The following is a 21868-nucleotide window of genomic DNA, read 5'->3' on the forward strand; positions in this document are numbered from 1 at the left end:
CAACACAGCAATATATGTAAAGAACACACTGTGCCAAATGGGTTTTTTCCTGAGAATGCAAGATTAGTTCAATATTCAGAAATCGATCAGTATGATCTACCATATTATAGTCTGCAGAAGAAAAGCCACGTAATCATATCAATTGATGCCTAAAAATCGTTTGAAAGAGTATAACATTTGTTCATGATGAAAAATTCTCAGCAAACTGAGAAGAGAATTTCCTCAACCTCTCAATCTGATAAAGGACACCTATGAAAAATCTACAGGTAACATCATTCTAATTTTTTATTATTTTTATTTTTTGAGATGGAGTCTCACTCTGTTGTCCGGGCTGGTGTGCAGTGGTGTGATCTCAGCTCACTGCAACCTCCATCTCCCAGATGGAATCTTTCAGATTCAAGCAATTCTCCTCCTCAGCCTCCCAAGTAGCTGGGGTTACAGTCACCTGCCATCACACCCAGCTCATTTTTGTATTCTTAGTAGAGACGGGGTTTCACCATGTTGGCCAGGCTGGTCTTGAACTCCTGATCTGAAGTGATCCAACCACCTCAACCTCCCAAAGTACTGAGATTACAGGCCATCATGCCCGGCCAATATCATTCTTAATGGCAAATTTATATGCTTTCCCCCTAAGTTCATGAAAAAGGCAAGAATACACTTATGACTATTATTCAACATCATAGTGGAAGTCTTAGTACAATAAAGAAAGATAAAGCTGTGCAGAAGGGAAGAAATGAACTTGTCCCTATTTCCAAATGACATGATCATCTATGTAGAAAATCTCAAAGGGCCTATTTTTTAAATTTCTAGAACTAATAAAGGGGCTTAGTGTAGTCAGCAGATACAAAAGGTCAATCATTTACTTTTTAAAAATGTATATATTTAAGGCATACAACATATTTTGATATACATAGTGAAAAGATTACTATAATCAAGCTAATTAACATATCCGTCTCCTCACATAGTTACCTTTTATGTGTATGTGGGAGTACCTGATATCTACTCTTAGCAAATTTTCAGAATATGGTACAGTATTAACTGTAGTCATCACATCATGCTGTACTATGGATCTCTAGGCTTATTAATTCTACATATATTCCACGTATAGCTGAGCTCATGCAATAGTTTTCTGTGTCTGGCTTATTTCACTTAGTGTAATGTGTAGTTTATCCATGTTGTTACAAATAGCATGCTCTCATTTTTTAAGGCTGAATAATATTCCATTTCTTTATTCAGTCATCCATTAATGGACATTTAGATTGTTTCTGTATCTTGACTATTCTGAATGTTGCAACAAAGATGAGAGTGCATATATCTCTTAGTCCATCTTGTGTTGCTGTAACAGAATACCAGAGACTGGGTAATATACGAGGAAAAGCGGTTTATGTAGCTCATGGTTCTGCAGACCAGGAAGTTCAAGGACATGACCTTGGCTTCTGGCAAGGGCTTTCTTGCTGTACCATAACATGGCAAAGAAGGTCAAAGAGGAAGCTGACCTGTGTGACAGAACCCAGGGGCATCCTGGCTTTATAACAACAGACTCTTGCATGAACTAATTTATTCTCATGAGAACTAATCCAGTCTGCCCAGAGAGAGAACTCACTACTTGGCTTTTACTGTGTTGGGGAAATGGTCTTCTCTACATTTTATTCTATTTTACTTTAATTTTTGTTATTTATTTTATTTTATTTTTTGAGAGAGGTTCTTGCTCTGTTTCCCAGGCAGGCTCAGGTGCTCTTCCCACCTCAGCCTCCTAAGTAGCTGGCACCACAGACTCATGCCAACCCACCGAGCTAATTTTGGTATTTGTTTTGTTTGTTTCTTTGTTTTTGTTTGTTTTTTTTGTAGAGATGGAGTTTCGCCATGTTGCCCAGGCTAGCCCAATACTTGTTGTTTTCTGTGTGTGTGTTTTTTTAATAGTAGCTATCTTAATGGTGATATCTCTGTGGTTTTGATTTGCATTTCCATAATGGCTAGGGATGATGAGAATCTTTTCATATGCTTGTTGGTTATTTGTATTTATTTTGAGAAAGGTCTGTTTAAGTCCTTACCCTAGTTTTCATTTGGGTTATGTTTTTATTGAGTCTGAACTGGTCTTTTTATTTTTACTTTTTTTTTGGACACAGAGTCTTGCTCTGTCGCCCAGGCTGGAGTGCAGTGGTGCGACCTTGGCTCACTGCAACCTCTGCTTCCCAGGTTCAAGCGATTTTCCTGCCTCAGTTTCCCGAGTAGCTAAGACTACAGGCATGTGCCACCATGCCCGGATAATTTTTGTATTTTTAGGAGAGATGGGGTTTCACCATGTTGGCCAGGCTGGTCTCAAGCTCCTGGCCTCAAGTGACCTGCCTGTCTTGGCCTCCCACAGTGTTGGGATTATAGGCGTGAGTCACCACGCCTGGCCCATTTATATTATTTTGTATTAGTTGCCCCAGAGATTTCAATATGAAGTCTTGACTTATTACAGTCTACCTTAAGTTAATTTACTTTTACCTCTTCTCAAACAGTGTAAGAACCTGACAATAGTTTAATTTCATTCCTTCTACCCATCGTACTTTTGTTGTCATATATTTTATATACCCTTATATTGTGGTTGTGGTTCTTTAAACAACCTGTTATGTTTATTCACAAAATTGCCATTTTCAGCATTCTTCATTCCTTCCTAAAGTTACAGGCTTCCAACGTTTCAATGAAATGTCTCTAGCTTTAATATTTTTCTTTAATACTTACGGTAGTGCAAGTCTTCTGGTAATTAATTCTCTTGGCTTTTGATTGTAAATGTCTTCATTTGTCTTCATTTTCGAGGTATATTTTTTGCTGGTTATAGAATTTTATATTGGCAATATATGTCAATACTTTAATATGTCAATCTATTTCATCTGGCTTTCATAGTTTTTATTTAAAAAGCAAATGTCAGTCTCATTGTGGTTCCTTTGAAGGTAATGTGTCCTTTTTTCTCTGACATCATATAAGATTTTTCTTTTCACTGTTGTTTTCAGCAATTTGACTATGATCTGCCTACGTGTAGGTTCTTTGTTTTTTTTCTACTTGGGGTTCACTGTGCTTTTGGAATTTATAGACTGATGTTTTCATCAGTTTTGGGGAAATTCTCAGCTTTTGTCTTTTTAAATATTGTTTCTATTTTGTTCTCTCTTCTTTCCTTGTGAGATGCTCATTTCCTGTACACTAGACCTTTATTTATGTGCTCTGTGTCTCTTGGGGTCTTACTTGAATTCTTCCGTACTTTTATCTTCCCATACTTCAGTTTGAATATTTTTTATTGAAGTATTTTCAGGTTCACTTACCCTGTCTTCCATTGTATTCAGACTGCTGTTAACCCAGCCATTTTCTTCTTCTTTTCAGATACTGTATTTTTTAATTCTAGAATGTCCACCTTATTCTCTTTCATAGATTCCACTTATTTTGTGAATTTCTCTACTTTTCTCATCCATTTTGTCTATGCTTTTTTCTATTTTATTTATCTTATTATTAATCAGTTATTTCAATATTTAGATAGTTCACAAGTCAGCTTCTGTTACATTTTTGTCTTTGATCAGCCATATTTCCCTGCCTATGCCCATGTCTGGTGATTTTTTTCTTGTATACTGAACTGTGGAAAAGAACCAGAGGCTCCTGATGATCTCCTCCCTGAGAGGATTCTGCCTTCCTTGCTAAGTCAGAGCAAGGGACTGATTCCCTCAGTCCAATCAGGGCCTGGACCGGGCCAGGGTAAGTTGCAGCCTTAATAAGGCTCAGTGTTCTGTGATTCGGCCCTGTTCCTTGGGCATGGGCCACTCTTCCCCGCCACTCCTGACTTTGGATGGTGAACTGGAAGGATTTGTCTCCTCTATCCTGGAAGGCTGTGGGGATTCTGTTCTTTCCTTCAGAGTTGTTTAGCTTAGCTTTTTAGCCTCCCTGAACAACTTCAAAACCGACAAATATCTAGAGATGGAGACCACATGTGTGTTTGTGGCAAGCCACTCACTTAAGCCAGACTTGATCACCTATATACCATGCAGCTGCGAGAGATTTCTCTCTGACCATTAAAAGCATTTGGTCCAGAATCCAGATTGCCCCAGGATTCAGTGCTTTTGAGGAGAAAGTTGGCAACGTGTTTGAGGTTCCTCTGTGCAGATCCTCTAGCTACCATTCTGTCACAACAGCCCCACACAACTGCCAAAAACTTCCCTGGTCTCACTTTCCTTCACCAGCGTTCCTCCGTCTGTGCTAAATCCAGTTCTTAGCCTTGGTCCAGAATCAGCAAAATCCCTCAAGGGCAGAAAACAGCCTAGAAGAAGCTCTTCCCTCTCTGGAATGTTAACTCATCTAGTTCTTACTGTTTCCGCACCTCTCTGATGCCTTTCAACATATGACTTTTCCATACATCCATGATCGTAATGATCACTGCATTACGATCACTGACCTGCCATGCCATCTTATAAAGAAGTGGAAGAATGGTTATCATACTTGTTAAGTTTTAGACACATTTCTTTTTGTATATTTGTTTTATAATTTTATAAAGGGAAAAAGGAAAAGAATGGGACCTCAAAGAGGTTAAGAACCTTATTCAAACTGATGGTTACTAAGTAGCAGAGCAGTAATCAAAGCCGGTTATCTGACAACAAAACCTTTACCATGCATTCCTTCCTGACCTCAAGATCATGGACTTTTGTCCTGCTGTTCCACTGAGGCCACTTCAGTGCCATCCTAAGCAGTTAGCAGAGGCCTTGGGGAGCCCCTAGTTTTGTCTTGAGGCAGCTGAGGGTGGAGCCAGTAGCCCTGATGAGTTACGTATTGGTTGATGCTGGCCCCGTACTCTCTGGTACTCTTGCTTTCAGGATTTGGACTTCAGAATTACAGTATTTCCTTATATCTTGCCAAAGATCATAAACTAGACCCTCCCCCATGGGGTGGCTTAGGGAAACTGGTTCACATTATGTAAGCATATCATTCTGTGAAGTTTTTCCATAACTGGAAGAGTGGGATAAAGCACAGACAAACCCTAGTCAAGATCAGCACCTCCTCTGTAAATGCTCATTTTGCAAAGGTGGTTTTCAAAGTACAGATGGCCCTCATGGCAGCAGTGAGAATCCCTGGTGTACTAGGTAAGCCTCCAGCTCTGGGCTAGGCTCCTGAGCCCATCTACAAAGTGTCTTCTTCCTCCCAGCAAGCAGGTGGACATTCAGTCACGTTTGTTAGATCCATTTACCTAAGATTATCTTATGAAATAGTTTGTACTCAAATTAGGATTTAATAGCAAAATCATCACAAAACAAGCAAAGACAGTGAAAGGGGAGGAAAGAGGGAACTAACATCAGCTGCAAAACTGATTAGAAATTTTCCTACATTCAACCACTCTAGCTTAATACCTGTCTGGCATATAAAAAGTACTCAATAAACATTTCTGACAGAACACTAGTAGGGGTAAATTTTCCCTTCCCTGCCCACAACCATTATTACATGGATATAATGGACACAGTTGCTGCACAGATTAACCTCAAGAAAGCTGGCAGGGAAGACACACCAAACAGAAATAATTACATGCGATGACTGCTACTTACAGAGGCCTATACAAATCTAGGGATTCGGAAAAGATGTCACAGAGAGATTGACCCTGGGCTTACTTCAAGAAGCTGGGATTTGCCCAACAGAATAGCACAAGGAGAGAATTCTTGGTCGTTAACATACCAATTGCATGTCATGTTACCTGACGGTAGTTTTGAGTGTCAGGAACATCAGCTGCACAATGAAGCAGTAGCAGGAGGTGAACCTGGAGAGCTAGACAAGAGCCAGCCCACAGAGCGCTTCAAATACCATGCTTTGGAATTCATAATTTATCTCTAAATGATGGTGAGCCATTGAAGGATTTCAACAGTAAAGTAATGACAAATTAGTGCTTATTAAAAGGACCAGACACCTCAATTCTACCTACACACAGATTCAAGAGAGTAAAAGGGATTGCCTATTCAGAATTATTAAGTGTGGGGACTATGATTGTCCTAGAGTTCACTCACTGCCCCAGGTATTTGCCCTAAATATAGCTCTTGAGTGGACAGATGGGCAAGAACTCCATCTCTGGTATCCTGAATTAACAGACTCTGTAAGGCCCTTTCACAAAATCCAAGTTGCGAAACAGAATGGATGAAATTTTGAAGCTGAAGTAGCTGGGTCTTGAAATTCCTGGTCTCTAGAGACTGAAGGAGATGAGGCTGCTGCTCTTCTCTATTTCTACATTTAGTCCCCGTTTTGCGGCTGTGTAAGCCAGGTGATGAGCCAGAGAAGGGGAAGGAGCTGGAAATCAAAGGGGAAGGAGCTGGAAATCAAATTAACTGATTTTGACCTCTGACTTAATAGCATTTATAAATAGTTTATAGGGTAATCACTAAATTATTGCTTAGATGAAGGGTACATTCTTGTCTACATTTTCTTTGTTCCCTCTTAGAATATGAGAATTTAAGAGTTGGCTTTATAGTTTGACCCACTGGGTTTGAATAAGAATGTAATGTGACTCCTATTACTTTTTCAGTTTTTGAATTTTGCTCTTGAGTAATTGAACTTGACATAGTAATATTTGCAATGCACCTAAAAATTAAAATTACAAAACATGCCATTGAGCTATAAAAGATGTAAAGGGAGGAAGAGAACACACATGCAGGGGAAAGAAGATATAGTATAGAAATTCAGAATTATCACAGGGAGGGAAGTGGGAAGAAGGAGGTAGAAGGGCCCTAGGCTAACGGAGAGGAACAAACATCCAGAGATTTATAGACAAAAGTAGTTCTTAGGAACTAGATGAGTGAAAACAAGCAAAGTTTGGCCTCTCAGAATTGAAGGGAGAAATAATTCAGTGGAAAGTAAGCCTTTTTAATAACAGGTAAAATTCAATTGAGTAACTTTGATGTCAAATAGACTAATAATGTCCTTTGAAGAGATACTGGATTTTTTTTTATCACACCGTGATTTGACTCAACTAATACTTGTTGCAGCAAAGAATACGTCAGACATTAGGCTGGGTGCTAAGGACCCAGAGATGAAAGACACACTGTATGCCCAGAAGGAACTCAGAGACTAGGGCAAGACAGATCAACTGTGCATATAGTTAAGTGCATGTAACAGAGGATCAGCTAACTCACTCCACAGGGAGGAATTAGTCAAATAAAGAAAAATGAGGCCGGGCACGGTGGCTTACTCCTGTAATCCCAGCACTTTGGAAGGCTGAGGTGGGTGGATTACCTGAGGTCAGGAATTCGAGACCAGCCTGGCCAACATGGTGAAACCCTGTCTCTACTAAAAATACGAAAAACCAGGCGTGGTGGCAGGTGCCTATAGTCCCAGCTACTCAGGAGGCTGAGGCAGGAGAATCACTTGAACCTGGGAGGCAGAGGTTGCAGTGAGCCGAGATCACCCCATGCACTCCAGCCTGGGCAACAAGAGCGAAACTCCGTCTCCAAAAAAAAAAAAAAAAAAAAGAAAAAAGAAAAAAAAATGAGAAAGTTGCTTGTACTTTACACCAGGAACAATATATATCAAAGTATGGTAGAGAAAGATTAGGTTGAGTTACTTTAATGTTTTAATGTCTTCATTCTCTAGTATTCATGAATGAATCTTTAGTATATTTTTTTATTAAATGTCAATTATTGTTAAGAGATAAGACCACACTCAGTATATGAAACCACGAAAGCTGAATTTATTGATTACTTAGTGTAGGAATGGTTACTTGGTGAGAGATATTCTCATTGAACAAAGCAAACTGATGATTTTATATAGGATTGTGGGCAGGAGTTGAGTCTGATTTAGTGTTGGTTACAAAGGCAAGAGTAGATTGCTGTTCCTCAGAAGTGCGGATTATGTTTGTTCGTTACTGAGGCAGGAGGGGGTCAGGTCAGCCTTAGAAGAGGACTCAGTGGAGTGAGTCAGCCTCTGATTGACTGCCTTCCAGAGTGTGAGTCTGTCTCTGACTGGTTGATTCCAGAGTCATGGTCACTGAAGCAAGTTGTCATTGATTGATTAATCAGGTTGAAAACCACTTCTAATGTTGACTTGTCATGGCTCGGGAACAATTAGTCTTTTCCCAGGAGCATGGGACTTTTCTGTATCCCACACCCCTCCCTTTCTCATCTTCAATCAGCCAAAGCAGCAAGACAGACCATCAGGGATTGTCCCCGTATTCACCATCATTGTTAATTTTGTCTTTAAATTGTTCGTTGAAACATTTCTTAGGACAGTGGCTCTGTGGATTTAAGACTCTGGATAAACATATCAGACTGTGCAACAAAGTATAACAAAGGTATTGCAAGAAGGGATTAGAGGGCAATCTAAAGGCATGATCTAGATTTTCCAAGGTCTGACATACTCTTAAGTAGATAAGCTACCTTGACAGTTTGAGTTCTGAGTAGTACAAACACTGTCTTCCTGGCTTTGTTGGAAAATGAAAGATTCTATATAGTTACATTTTCCCAACAATTCATGCCAGCCCCTTTAAGTGGCTAAATATGATTACATTTTTAACAAGGAAGAACGTATCCCAAGTTATCACACTCTTCTTTGCCTTCTGAAAGAGTTCTTTGAAGGAAAATCATATTTTTTTGAAGAACTACTACATTCTAGGTGATTTCATGTATTGTCTCAATTCTCACAATATCCTACAAAGGTAAATTCTTTATTTTTATTACACAAATACTGTGATAAAACCAGGGTTCAAACCCAAATCTGTCCAATTTTAAAGTTAAAATAAATTTTTAAAATATCTCAATCATTAAGAGCATCAAAAATTGTGCTTCTCTCTATGTGAGTGATGTCCATTGGCCATTGAGTAATGTAGTACTACTGTATTTGCTCCCTAAACTAGAAGGCCACAAATTACAGGGTTTCATGGGATTTTTCCTCTCCTTCCCACTGCTCCTTCCCATTTCTTTTCTTGTTGCTCTCTCCCTCTTATGTTACCAGATTGTACATACAAGATTATACATCAATCATACATATAAATAGATTTTATATACAAGACTATATATGCAGGCAATCATACATAGGTGTAGATTATACATACAGTTAGGCCATTAGACCTTGCGTCATTAACAATGTCTCCAGTTTTTTCAGAATAAAATTCAAGGTCTCTTATCACAGCACCAATACTCAGACACTTGTTTTACATTGCTCAGGGTTTTCACTTGTGTTCTGGGCACTGGCAATTGTCTGACTTCCTGTTAAATGAGGAGTTACTGTAACAGGCAGCATCTAACCACCACAGGGAAAGATTTAGGCAAGAGGGATAATCGGAATCATTTGGTTAATGGCCCTTGCCTTTACCTGATTACGTGTTTTATAAATTTTCTGAGTAAATCTCATGTGTACAAAGGTTTCCCGGGTATCTTCTCTAACTGAAATAAGTCATAGAAAGGAAAGGTCCTTCTGCAGACAAATCTTATCTCTGCAACTTAATAGCACCATGTGATTTTGAGCAAGTTGCTGAATTTTGCTAAATCTGTTTTCTTTATTCATAAAATAAGGAAGATAATAATACATTATTAACTCATGCAGTTGTTGCAAAGCTTAAGAGAGTATTATGTCAAATGCTGAACACTGTGCTTGGCATACGAAAAATGCTCAATAGATGGTAGTTATAACAATCGTTATTGCTTATAATAAGTGGCAAGGAGTCCACTATGCTTTAGTGTCCTAATAATGCTCAGCTTGTCATCTTATTGTTAGTGCCCTGCCAGGCCCAAATGAGGAGGCATACTGAGATGAGGTCGTTCTGTCCTCATGCATTGGGAGTCAAAGGACTGAGTCTTTCTACTTTCTTCGTTTCCTCCCATTGTAAATATGTGCTGATAACATACTTACTGTACATTCACACAGCCTGCTTTTCTGTATGGAGCCAGGTACACATTTTCATGTAAGGAACTCTTTGAAAATATTGTCCAGAATGTATTCTTCTAATAGGAATTAAAGATGAAAACATTATACTACTGGGCATTGTGGCTAGCACTGACCCTGGAGGTTTGCTTTGAGTTGTAAAGATTTTAGAATATGGGCTTCAGCTAAAACCTGTGCTGAATTTTTCTTGTGTAAATGTTTGTCTTTAAAAAGTGTGTTGTCACAGATACCATGAATAATTTGGATTTAGATGAAAACAGCTTCTGGAATTATGGCGAACTAGCCAAGGGGCATATTAGTCATATACTGGATAGTTTTTCCTGGAAATCTATAAATTGCCTTCTTAACTTAAAAATAAAGGAATAGATATGGCCAGATTGCTCAAGCGACTCCATGGCTCATGTGGTTACATGTGCATTTTGTCAGCTTTGCCACACTGTAATTGGCTTTTCTGTTGGATAACTTCCTAGAAAGTCTAAAATAATTTAGTCTATGTAAGCCTTATGAGTCAATGATACCCTAAGTGGAAACACAGGTATTTAAAACCAGCCAGCTTTCCTTTTGACTGTTTTTTCCTGAGGCCCTTCTCAGGAACGTAACTATTTTTGTTAGGAAGTACAGAAAGGAGTGGTCTGTTGTTTCGTGACAGAACCGCTGCCATGCAGGAGGAGACCAAAGGGAAGGGTGCCGTCTAAGGCTATGCACTTTAAGGTGCCTTAGTTCTAAAGAAAAATCTTTTGCTATTTGTACAATGAAAGCTTATTATAAGAGCTATTTAAGCTTCTTTAATCCAAAGTACATCCTAATTTCCTAAAAAGGTAGTCCTGAAAATTTAGGTTAATATATCATATTGCTATAGAAAATATTAATGCATTGTTTTCAAGGTTTTATATCCATTTTATGAATAATAAAGTAGAAAATGAATCAAGTACAGACTCCTGTTAGTAAAATTTTGGGGAAGGTAGAACATTCTGGGTTCAACCTCATTGAAATCTCATTATGAGTCCTTGGTGAATGCTTCTGTTATAAAATACTGATTTAAATATGGTACCGGGACTCTCTCTTTGAAAAGAAGTTTGCATGTAAGATAAACTGGCAAGCATTTTAGATATCATACTATTAGTTATGCTTTTGAATAAATTATGCTTCCTTCTGAAATGAAAATGTATATTCATGAATATGCTTTGGATTTCCATCAAGTGTTCTTAAAATGTCAAATTGCATTCAAAAGTTGCTTCAGCTTGATGGGTCAGGCAAAATCAAATATAGAAAGTGAGGCCAGAATCTATTTATGGAGGCAGTAGACCTTTCACACATGACCCCAGCCTGCCCCTGCAGCCCCAGCTCCTCCTGCTACTCCTCCACTCCGCAAAGCCTAGTGCCAGCCACAGGGACTCGGGGTCACTTCCTGAACATGCTTTCCTCCTGTGCCTTTGTTTACCCTGTTCCCTTTGCATGTAGGGCCTAACTCAACATCCTCAAAATCTGGCAAAAATCCCATCTCCTTGTAGTGGTTTATGTAACCCTTTGGCCGGAGTGAACCGCATGCTGCTTTGCCAGTCGCTGCCCTTGTCACTCTGTACTCAGACTGTCTAAGGGACGAGACATTGTTTTACTCATCTCTGTGTCTCCTCTGAAAGCCAGCCCAGGACCTGGCTTTATGTTATAGATGCTCAGTAAGTATTTGTTTACTGAATTGCATTTTCACATCTCTGTAACCTGTCCTATTCTTCTATCATATGAAATGCCACAGAAATTATCAGAGTTTTACAGGTCTTATGGAGAATGTTTTGAAATGGGGACTTTTTATTTCCCTCTCTAGGGAGACAGCTAATGGAGTTTTCCCCCATAGCTAATGTCCCAAACTATAAATGTTTTCTCCAGGAAACCATTTTGTGCCTCATTGGTTTACTGAAAACATAACAGCACTGCCCAAGTCTGATTCTCAGCTTGAATGCCATTAAAGAGTAATGAAGGGAAAAGTTACATAAAAGGTTCAAATTATTACAGTAAATGCATTTCAAAGATCATTCTAATGGTGAATTAGTTTATGAAATGAGAGGATCAAGCTTCATTGTGGTAAGATTTTACCCTTTTCTTTTGATAAAATTCTAAGCAATTTTTATAAAGTGTAAGTCTCAAGTTACCTAGGTTGCCTACCAAAATGGCAGATCCCTGGCCCTCACTATTGGCAAATTCAGAGTCAGTAAGTCTAAAATGAAACCTGGGAATCTGAATTGTAGGAAATACAAAGGCAATTCTGGTGTGAAAAAAATCACAGGATTGCACTTTGAAAAACCCAGATGTTCTGAGGAAAGTGGAAAGGTAATATCATATTAATGGACATATTATATGCTCAAAATATTTGCTAAGCATGTGTTACACAAGCCAGGCCCTGGGCTGGCTTTTAGAAGAGATACAGCTGAATAAGGCAATATCTCTTCCTCTAGACAGCATCATTGTGTACTTGAATATTCTAGGAAGTTGGATAAAGTTACTTGGTCGAAGTGTCCTGGCACTGATAAGCCAAAATAGGCTGTCAGTTATGTTCTGCTCTAATTGCAAGAGTGTTCTGGGCTTAGATACACATTTCATACATTCATGATGAACAAGGAAAGGAATGCTTTACCATGGCCAAAGAAGTCAGACAGGATATTCCTCATGCCTCCTTGTTCTGAAAAAAGACTTGGATTTAGAGATTCAGTAGCTCTGAGCTGGAGTGAATGGTTCATTATGTTTTCGCTATAAGTATCTATAAAATATATTTCCAGTTAAGCACCTGAGGGGTTTTAAACTTTTATTATCTGGCACCCTCAATGAGTAACTCAGAAATAAGTATTCTAAAAGACAACAGTTTACCTGTGGCTCCCAAATTGCAACTTAGCTATAGTAATTTTTATCATTGATATCCCACAAGTTCACAGAGAGTTAGCAGTCTATGTATTATTGGGACAGTGAGTTAGAAATTACACTTTATTCCATCCATGTGTAATTATAATCCTGTATTATATATGTTTTCATATTTGTCCTTTATTTCCCAGCAGACTCTGAGTGTCTTATGGACAAAAAAAAAAAAAAAAAAAAAAAATCCTCAAACTTGTTATTCTGTGACACCTAGTACAAACATGAGTGGGTATCCAAAATATACTTTTAGATTGCTTAAATTAGGCCGGGCGCGGTGGCTCACGCCTGTAATCCCAGCACTTTGGGAGGCCGAGGCGGGCGGATCACAAGGTCAGGAGATCAAGACCACGGTGAAACCCCGTCTCTACTAAAAATACAAAAAATTAGCCGGGTGCGGTTGTGGGCGCCTGTAGTCCCAGCTACTCGGGAGGCTGAGGCAGGAGAATGGCGGGAACCCGGGAGGCGGAGCTTGCAGTGAGCCGAGATCGCGCCACTGCACTCCAGCCTGGGCGACAGAGCGAGACTCCGTCTCAAAAAAAAAAAAAAAAAAAAAAAAAAAAAAAGATTGCTTAAATTAACTACAAGTTTAAAATGTGTTTGATTCTGAAATTAGAATATTTAGAAGCTTCTACAGTGTGAAAGCCCCATAGGACAGTGCTCATGTTACTGCGGGTGGATGAGAAATATCCTAGGAGAATGCTGTCTCAGGTTCTGATCTACCAGTGTATGTCTGCAGGAAAGCTTAATGTTACACAGGCAAAGAGTTGTACAACTACACAATCTGTGCTTTGCTTTTATGAAAAAGAGGTAAATTGTTAAAGAAAAAAAACCATGCCAATAACAAGGATTTGTTTAAGAAAGCAAATCTTAGGCATGTCTTTGTGCAGCTTAATATGTAGAACCATCTATATCCATGGCATATTATACACAGCAGATCATTTTGTTACTCCTGAGTCCTTAAGAAAATATTCCACTATATTTGGTGTCTTCAGTTCACTAAGGCAGAGAAGAACGTAATACATATTTTAAAACAGTATAAAGAGTTGAAATGGAAAATTTTTGTGCTTTAAAGAGGAAAGTATCGATTACCAAAAAACTGTCATTTGGAGTAAAATGTACTATCTTTCTTCCTTTATCCTAATTCATACATGTGATCAATATTTTTATCACTCCCTTCCTCTGCCATTTCTTGCTTAAATATGGAAATGAGCACAAACTATCATTTTCTGTAAAACATTTCACTTAGACACAAGATAAATATGCCAAAGACTTATTACGATCTTTCTGTCTTTAATATTTATTTCACAAATACTGTCAAGCATCCTTTAGAAGATATTATGCTTGGCACCTCAGGGAATATAAAGATGTAGACCTTGCCTTCAAGGACTTACATTTTGTGTCTCTTTCACTTCTAAGCTGCAGAATAGGTTTGACTAATAGCTCTTTGCAGGACCATTTCATGGAAGTATTAGTATTAGGCAGGCAAATCTGGGGGAAAAGATCAGCCCAATAACAGACAGCAGTCATTTTTCTCTGTATCTGAGATTAGATTCCTATATTCTTAGGAAGATGACTTTTATAATCAGCCAACTTTTAGCTCTTTGGATTTAGGACTTGCCATGTTCTGAAAAGCAGATTAGACATCTACCCTCAAGAGACTTACAGTCTCATCTAACAAGGAGGCATATAGGAAGATAAATCAGAGCAATGTATTTTCATAGAAACCTTGATTTCTGTTCAGGACAGAGGGAATGGCCAATTCTGTGTAGAGATATAATAGGCTTTGTGAGAGGTTGAAGGTGGAGCTGAACCTTGAAAGAGGAGTAGGGGTTTGCCAAGTTGAGGAGGAGAAGAGGCCATTCTAGGCAGAGAGATCAGCCCAAGCCTAGGCCTAGAGAAAAACAGCCTCCCTTATTTGGGGAATGGTTGAGTGTTCTGGAGCCTCAGGTGCAGGGGCGGTGCAGGAGGGAAAAGGGCAGACCTGACATATGAGGAGTTAGGAGTAGCTGGGTCACCAAGACTTGGTGTCTGTAGGGGAGGGGATGGGTATGGGAGGCACTGAGGAGGTAGTCAGCAGAGTCGGTGACTGCTGAGAGGAGGGCTGTGGTGACATTCATCTGCAACTGGCACCTCTAGCCTGTTGTGGCATCTACAGGCCATCCCCTAAGCTCACTCCCACCCACCATGTCCAGGTTCTCCCCTCTGTGCTTTTTCCCCTTACAGGCCCAGGCTTTAGACCTGCTGGGACCCCTGCAGGACAAACTGGTAATGGGATGGAGAAGAGGCAGGGAAAAGATGGGCCCAGGGTTTGAAAGGCCCAGACCGACTGAAAATCCACTAAGACACAGTGCTGTGTTGACACAAAAGCCCAGGGATCACTCAGGATCAGGTGGGACAACATTGTGTAATTGCAGCTTATTTGGCACTCAGGGCCCAGCTCCAGAACGTTCTATTAAACCATCTATATGTCCACTTGGAAGTTATCAGACAATCCCAACACTTGATTTTTCCCTCCAAAATGAAGCAAAATCAAGCTGTAACAAATGGAACTTGGTCTTCCCCTTGAAGCTCTTTTATTTGATTTTCATAGTCATTTGTGTGGGGTAGCAGACAAAAAGCAGACAGATGATCGTGTTTTCCTGGCCTGACAAGAACAAGCTGGTCAAGGGCCATGAAGGCCAGCAGATAGAGAGAATGGAGAATGGCCACAGTACGGGGGGCCCAGCAGCCCCGTTCTGTGAGCCCAGGCACCCTGTTGACGAGCACTGCACAGTATCAACCGGAATCCCGTAGAAGGCAGGTAAGCAGCTGTCAGCCTTGTACTGAAGGGCTTCATTCTGAAAATACACAAGAGTCTCCTGTGTCAGACTTTAGAATGTGGCAAGAAGCTAGGTTCATGTTTTCTAGGGTTTTAGCACCAAAGCTAGAATTCTGATACGAGGTTTGGAAAAAAATCAGAGAGCTGACAACTTGTGTGAGAATGAAACAAATCGTCACAAGCATTATATTAGCAGTGAATAGATCATGTTTGACATGTGAGTCAGAAAGTAGCCCATCCACTCAAATATATGGGCCAGTTTAACTCCTAGAAGCCTATGGATTGCAAAATCCTTTTCTATTGTTATGTCCACCAACAGCTCCTACCTCTCTCAAACGTTTATGACCAAATGAGTTACTCTAAGTCATGTCAGGGAGCTTTCCCTCCGCCTGAAGGCTGAGAGGAAGGCTCTGCCCATTCCTCAGCCCTTTGGCCTTCTGAATCTCTCTATCCAACCCCAAAAGAAACTATTAAGGTCAATTTGACCATACAGTCAGTAAACTATCAGTTATAGACATAGCAAATAATTAAATTGAGAGTAATCAAAGGTAGGATTTCAGCAACTTTAATAAACACCGGTTACTCATGCAACATCCTAGAACATGAAAGAGGATGAGAATTAACATTTGGGAGCTTCCTGCATGCTAGCCATTTTGTTTACACACCGTGCGTGAGAATAGATATTAAAAGAAAATTCCTGTGGCAATACTTGTGAATAGGTATACAACAAATGTGAGTTCTTCCTTACCCTTCTCCGCCTTTACCTGGTTGCCTAATAAGTTCATCTTTGCAACAGGTTATGGAATTGCTGTCATTATCCTTAATTTACTGATGAGAAAAGGCTGAGATAAATTAAATTGACCAACTTTGTCTAGCTAGCAAATGGTGACACAGATAGGGACCAGGGTCTGTGTGTTTCCAAGGTCCACATACTTTTTCCAGGGCATATGGGTGCTGACAATAGTAAATATAAATATATGTATATTTTTCCCCTAAGTCTGGTTTAGCAAGACAGGTAACTTTGGGAGCTTATCCGAAGGATTACAAAATCCCCTTCCTGTTCTGGATCAAACCCAGAGGAAAATAGAATACGCCTGCCACCTTGAGGTGACCCTGTAGGCAGAGGGCATTAGGAGCCAGCATTGCTGCATTCAAGGGCACCTTGGGCAGCGAGTACCACTCCCCTCTGCCTCAGCCAGCTCCCTGCCAGGCTTTGTGTGGGAGGAGAGGTTCACTCCTGCACTCCCCCAGAAGGGAAAGAATCTAAAATAGCCACACCCACAAGAAGGAGGGAGTCTTTATAGAAATGATGAAGAAGAGAGGGAGGCATTGTCCTCTTCTATAATTTCCCCCTTTCCACCTCACACACACCAAAAAATATAAATAAAAACCAGGGTATATATTTTGCATTTAGGTCCATTTGGATATGATTTGCAAAGGTAATTTCTATTCGTCTGTCTGTTTTTGAATAAAGGAAAGTCATGCTCAGAGGTTCGTATAAATTAAAGATATGGAAGTATCTCATTGAAATTCTACTGATGTGCTGATCCTACCCCAGGACACCTCTCATCAAAAGATTTCTCTTGTAGTGCTGGTGCTAACTTATTAATAAAGATCATGCTTTCATTTGATTATCTACCTAATCAGGATTCACCTTCAGCTTAAGCTCATTAAGTCTGCTGCTGATAGAGTGTACTTGATGGTGGAAGTACATCCACGCGAGACAGAAATGTGTTCAGGCATTAATGGTCAGAAACAAAGACAGAGCACCCTGTAAGCTCATGTCACCCCTTGAGTGGAGCATGTGAACTGCCTGCCCACCAAATAGAAACGGCTAGTTTTGTAGAGTAAGGGCTGAACATTATAATTAAATACACTTGGTAACAGAGCAACAAAAGTGACGACACACTAATTATTGCAAAAATCAAGAGAATAATACCCATTGTGTATATGCATCATGTTTTGGAAGTCTTCTAATGGGCTTTTATGTGAAACTTGTGAGCTGGATTCAGGATGCTGGTTGCTCCGTGTGCCCTAACCCAACTCCAGTGACTTGCATTTGACCTCTTTGCTTCCACTTGCTGGTCTTCTGGAGGAGTTGTAATACAAACCAGCCTAGTAACATTTCTCCTGGATCTCACAAAAACAGACAACTAGATCATCTTATTCTTACCTTATGGGTGGTTGCTCGGTTCAACTCCTATGGATAAATCCTCTTCTTTAAGTCCTTCTTGCCCTACAAATAGGAAACTCCACTTTTTGTTAGGCTGAGAAAGCTCTCGCTACCACAGTGCCACATTGAAAGAGGGCCCAGGAACAGCAGAGCTGTGCTGTTAACCGAGGCCAGGGTGTCCCCTCCTTGGAAACGCTGCAGCTCAGACTTGGCACTGTAATGGGCTAAATTATTTATCCAGTCGGATAAGAGAGAAGGCCACTAAGAGCCTCCTGAGTTAGTTTATAGCCTCAGTCCCTGGATTCAAACTGAGACAGGAAACAGGCCAGTTTACATCAGCAAAGAGAAAAAAAGACTTTTCCTTCAAAGTGCTCTTCCATCAGCTTTTATGCCTGGCATAAGCCCCATCCATGGTGAAAATAAGCTGTTCCCATCAATCTTCTAGGATTCATTGAGTACTGTGTGGCAGGCCCTGTAATATAAAAGATGCAGAATAGTGGCCTTTGCTCCCAGTAGCACAATCACTTGGACAGGCAGGGAAAGCATATGCAAAATTAAGCTTCTCATTCTTCATTTCCATACACACAACATGTCAGGCACTGGGCTAGGTACCGGGGATGCAATATGGAAAACTACAGGCCAGTGAGCAAGATAGGAAAGCAGGTGATGGTGAAAATAACACCTGACTGATGCAGTGATGGGCAAAGGGTGTAAAGTGACACTGAGATAAGACGGGCCAGGAGACACATGAGATTAATTTCTCAGTAAGTGATACACATAGTAAAAGCCATGAGATCAAAGCAGAGTTCTTAATTTTGGTTTTGAGATCGCTGTCAACAATATACTCCAGTATCAGTCACCACTCCACATATGCAGTTTGTGCAGTGACTCTTCCAGGACCTTCTCTATGTGAAGGAGAGCTGGTTTACCTGAGGCCAGTGCTTTACAGGCTTTTTGATTAGTCACACAGACCAGGCTGTGAGTCTGGATAGAATGAGGTCATTGATGAGAGGCGTGTCTGCAAATAAGGCATGTCCCTCCTTCCGGGGGGGTTTACCTCAGTCTCCGGAGCCATCCTTCAGATCAGGAAATATGGCCCTGACCTTGATGACCTTTCACTGTGGACTTGGGAGGGGAAAACAAAAACAGTGCATAGAAATGTGCTTCTTATAACAGTGGATAGGAAATTTGTATGCAATTACTTTTCCAATGGAGAGTTGTACTTAAAGTCATGATTCTCTAAGTGTTATTTATATTCCTTGTTACAGTCCCTGGACTTCTAAATCTCATTTTTATCTCTTTTAAGACACCTGTCTTGATGTCCTCTATTTTGTTTATTTGCAAACATGGCCCTTTCCATCCCATTAATTTCTTAAGAGCAAGAAATATGCTTTATGCATCTTTCAGAACTCCTTATTATAACTTAGCACATTGCCTTACATATAATAGGCACTTAATAATTATCTGATGAATGAACTGTATCATCCAAAACTGGAAGATGTATGGGGCATTTGGGTTTAGGGCCTTTCCTGAAATTTACCGAAAAATAGTCCTTCCCTAGTTGGGAAAGATCATGCAACTTAAGAAGAGAGGGAGAAACCAGCTTGCAATGATAAGTGATGGGAAGAACATGTTCCAAGCTAGCCCCATCAGCAAAAGCATTGCTAACCATCAACAGCAAGGCAGATGTCAAAGTCAGATTACCTTTACAGTCAACCCTGAAATTCTTATTATAAAGGAGATGCTCATGATGTGAACCAGCATTGGATATTGTAGAATATAATCCAGTGGTGGACTCAGTCTCATGCATGATCACAAACAAGGGGAACACTATGAATAAAAATGACATTAAATGTGGCTATGGAGTACATAGTAGACATCACTACTGCTTAGAAGTTGTCTTCAAGGTAGCACCTGGCATGAAAGAGTAAAGTTACAGTCCCATAAACCTTTGATACAAACCATTGCAGGGGGCGGTGCTGTCCACAATTGAGTTTCAGTTCCTGATCCTCTCATTTCTCCACATCATTCTCTGCAGGGGGCATTGGCTGTGTAGGTCGAGACAAGGGCCAGGTTCGAAAATGCCTTGACGTGGTGGAGATCTACAACCCAGATGGGGACTTTTGGCGAGAGGGCCCTCCCATGCCAAGTCCCCTCCTCTCACTCCGCACCAATTCCACCAATGCAGGGGCAGTGGATGGGAAACTCTACGTCTGCGGGGGATTCCATGGAGCAGGTATTGGTCCAGTTTTAAACATTTTGTTACCTCCTTTGGTGTTGATTTGACCTTCTTTAACTGATCCAGTCATCACTAATACTCCTGAGAGCAACGTGAGCACTGCAAAAGCATGGCTTTTAAAGTCAGGGACCCTGTGCAAAATCTCTGGGCCTGGGTTTCACATGGACAAAGTGAAGCTGGCACATCCATAGGCTGTTGTAAGAATTAAATGGAATCTAGTTTACAGCTATACCATCCTGAACACACCCGATCTCGCCTGATCTTGGAAACTAAGCAGGGTCGGGCCTGGTTAGTACTTGGGTAGGAGAATTAAAAGGGAATCCAGTTTGTACAGCATCTAGCACATAGCAGACACTCACTATATAATAGCTGAGTGTGAAGAGAAGAGAAATGGGAGAGGTAGCCTAATGCTTATGGTGAGACTAAAGGAGAGATTTTAAAATGGGAAGAGTAGATGAAAGTGGAGTAGTGACCAGAAGTGTTTTAGCTGATCAAGACTCAGAAAACTCTCTTATTCCTACCCCATGACTACCACTTGAAATAAATGGCTTGAAAGCATTTCTAAAATAATACCTAATGCATGTATTTATTACTAAACTTGTTTTCCATATATCTAATTTTACCATCACTGCCTTCTACAGTATGGATTCATAATTTTTTAATGTAACAATGAGATTCCAAACTATGCATAAATCTAGTAGGCACATGCCTCCAAAGTTTGATTAGTGGCACAAGTAAATAAGGCAGAATGCAGTTACATTAAAAATGACTAACTGTTGAATTACATTCTCACTAACAGAAGCACAAGGCCAGTACATACCTATGAAACATGTGCCTCAAGAGCACTTAGAATTTTGGAAGAATGCCAGGTTAAAGTAAAGCTGATACTGCAGCAAAGCAGAGCCTTTTGCAAGCCTGCCTTCACTCTTTAAGCACATGATATGTTAAAGAATAAGATGGTTGCTGGGCACGGTGGCTCACGCCTGTAATCCTGGCACTTAGGGAGGCCGAGGCGGGTGGATCACGAGGTCAGGAGACTGAGACCATCCTGGCTAACACGGTGAAACCCCGTCTCTACTAAAAATACCCAAAAATTAGCCGGGTGTGGTGGCGGGCACCTGTAGTCCCAGCTACCTGGGAGGCTGAGGCAGGAGAATGGAGAACGGCATGAACCCAGGATGCGGAGCTTGCAGTGAGCGGAGATTGCGCCACTGCACTCCAGCCTGGCAACAGAGCGAGACTCCAGAAAAATTAAAAAAAAGAATAAGTCAGTTATTACAAATTAAAACAGACTCAGGAGATAGAGGAACCAAATGCAGTGGTGCGATTCAAACAGATAATCTAGGAAATTTGAATGTGGACCAGGGTATTAGATGACATTGTAGAATTATTAGTTTTGTTGGGAATAATAGTTGCATTGTAGTTTTATATAAAAGATAAAGAAAAAGCCTGAATAATAGAGATTGTTTCGAAGAATTTGTGGGTGAAGGCCGAGCACAGTGGCTCACGCCTGTAATCCCAGCACTTTGGGAGGTTGAGGCAGGTGGATCACGAGGTGAGGAGGATCACGAGGTGAGAAGATCGAGACCATCCTGGCCAGCATGGTGAAACCCCATCTCTACTAAAAATATATATATATATACGAAAATTAGCTGGGTGTGGTGGTGCATGCCTGTAATCCCAGCTACTCAGGAGACTGAGGCAGGAGAATTGCTTGAACCAGGGAGTCAGAGGTTGCAGTGAGCCAAGATCGTGCCACTACACTCCAGCCTGGCAACAGAGCGAGACTCCATTGGAAAAAAAAAAAGAGAAAGAAAGAAAAAGAAAAAATAATTTGTGGATGAAAATGATATACTGTCTG

General features: G+C 40.4%; 1 protein-coding gene across 1 annotated transcript in view; it reads left to right on the forward strand.

Annotated features, from left to right (window-relative positions):
• The window catches only part of KBTBD12 (kelch repeat and BTB domain containing 12), a 79086-nt gene that overhangs the window by 26437 nt on the left and 30781 nt on the right, over window positions 1–21868 (forward strand). Inside the window, exon 5 of the mRNA XM_025377054.1 lies at window positions 19807–20004. Coding sequence (XP_025232839.1) covers window positions 19807–20004 — 198 coding nt within the window. The remainder of the gene's footprint in view (window positions 1–19806; window positions 20005–21868) is intronic.

The sequence above is a fragment of the Theropithecus gelada genome, chromosome 2 (genome assembly GCF_003255815.1).
Source record: "Theropithecus gelada isolate Dixy chromosome 2, Tgel_1.0, whole genome shotgun sequence".
In the NCBI taxonomy this organism is placed as follows: domain Eukaryota; kingdom Metazoa; phylum Chordata; class Mammalia; order Primates; family Cercopithecidae; genus Theropithecus; species Theropithecus gelada.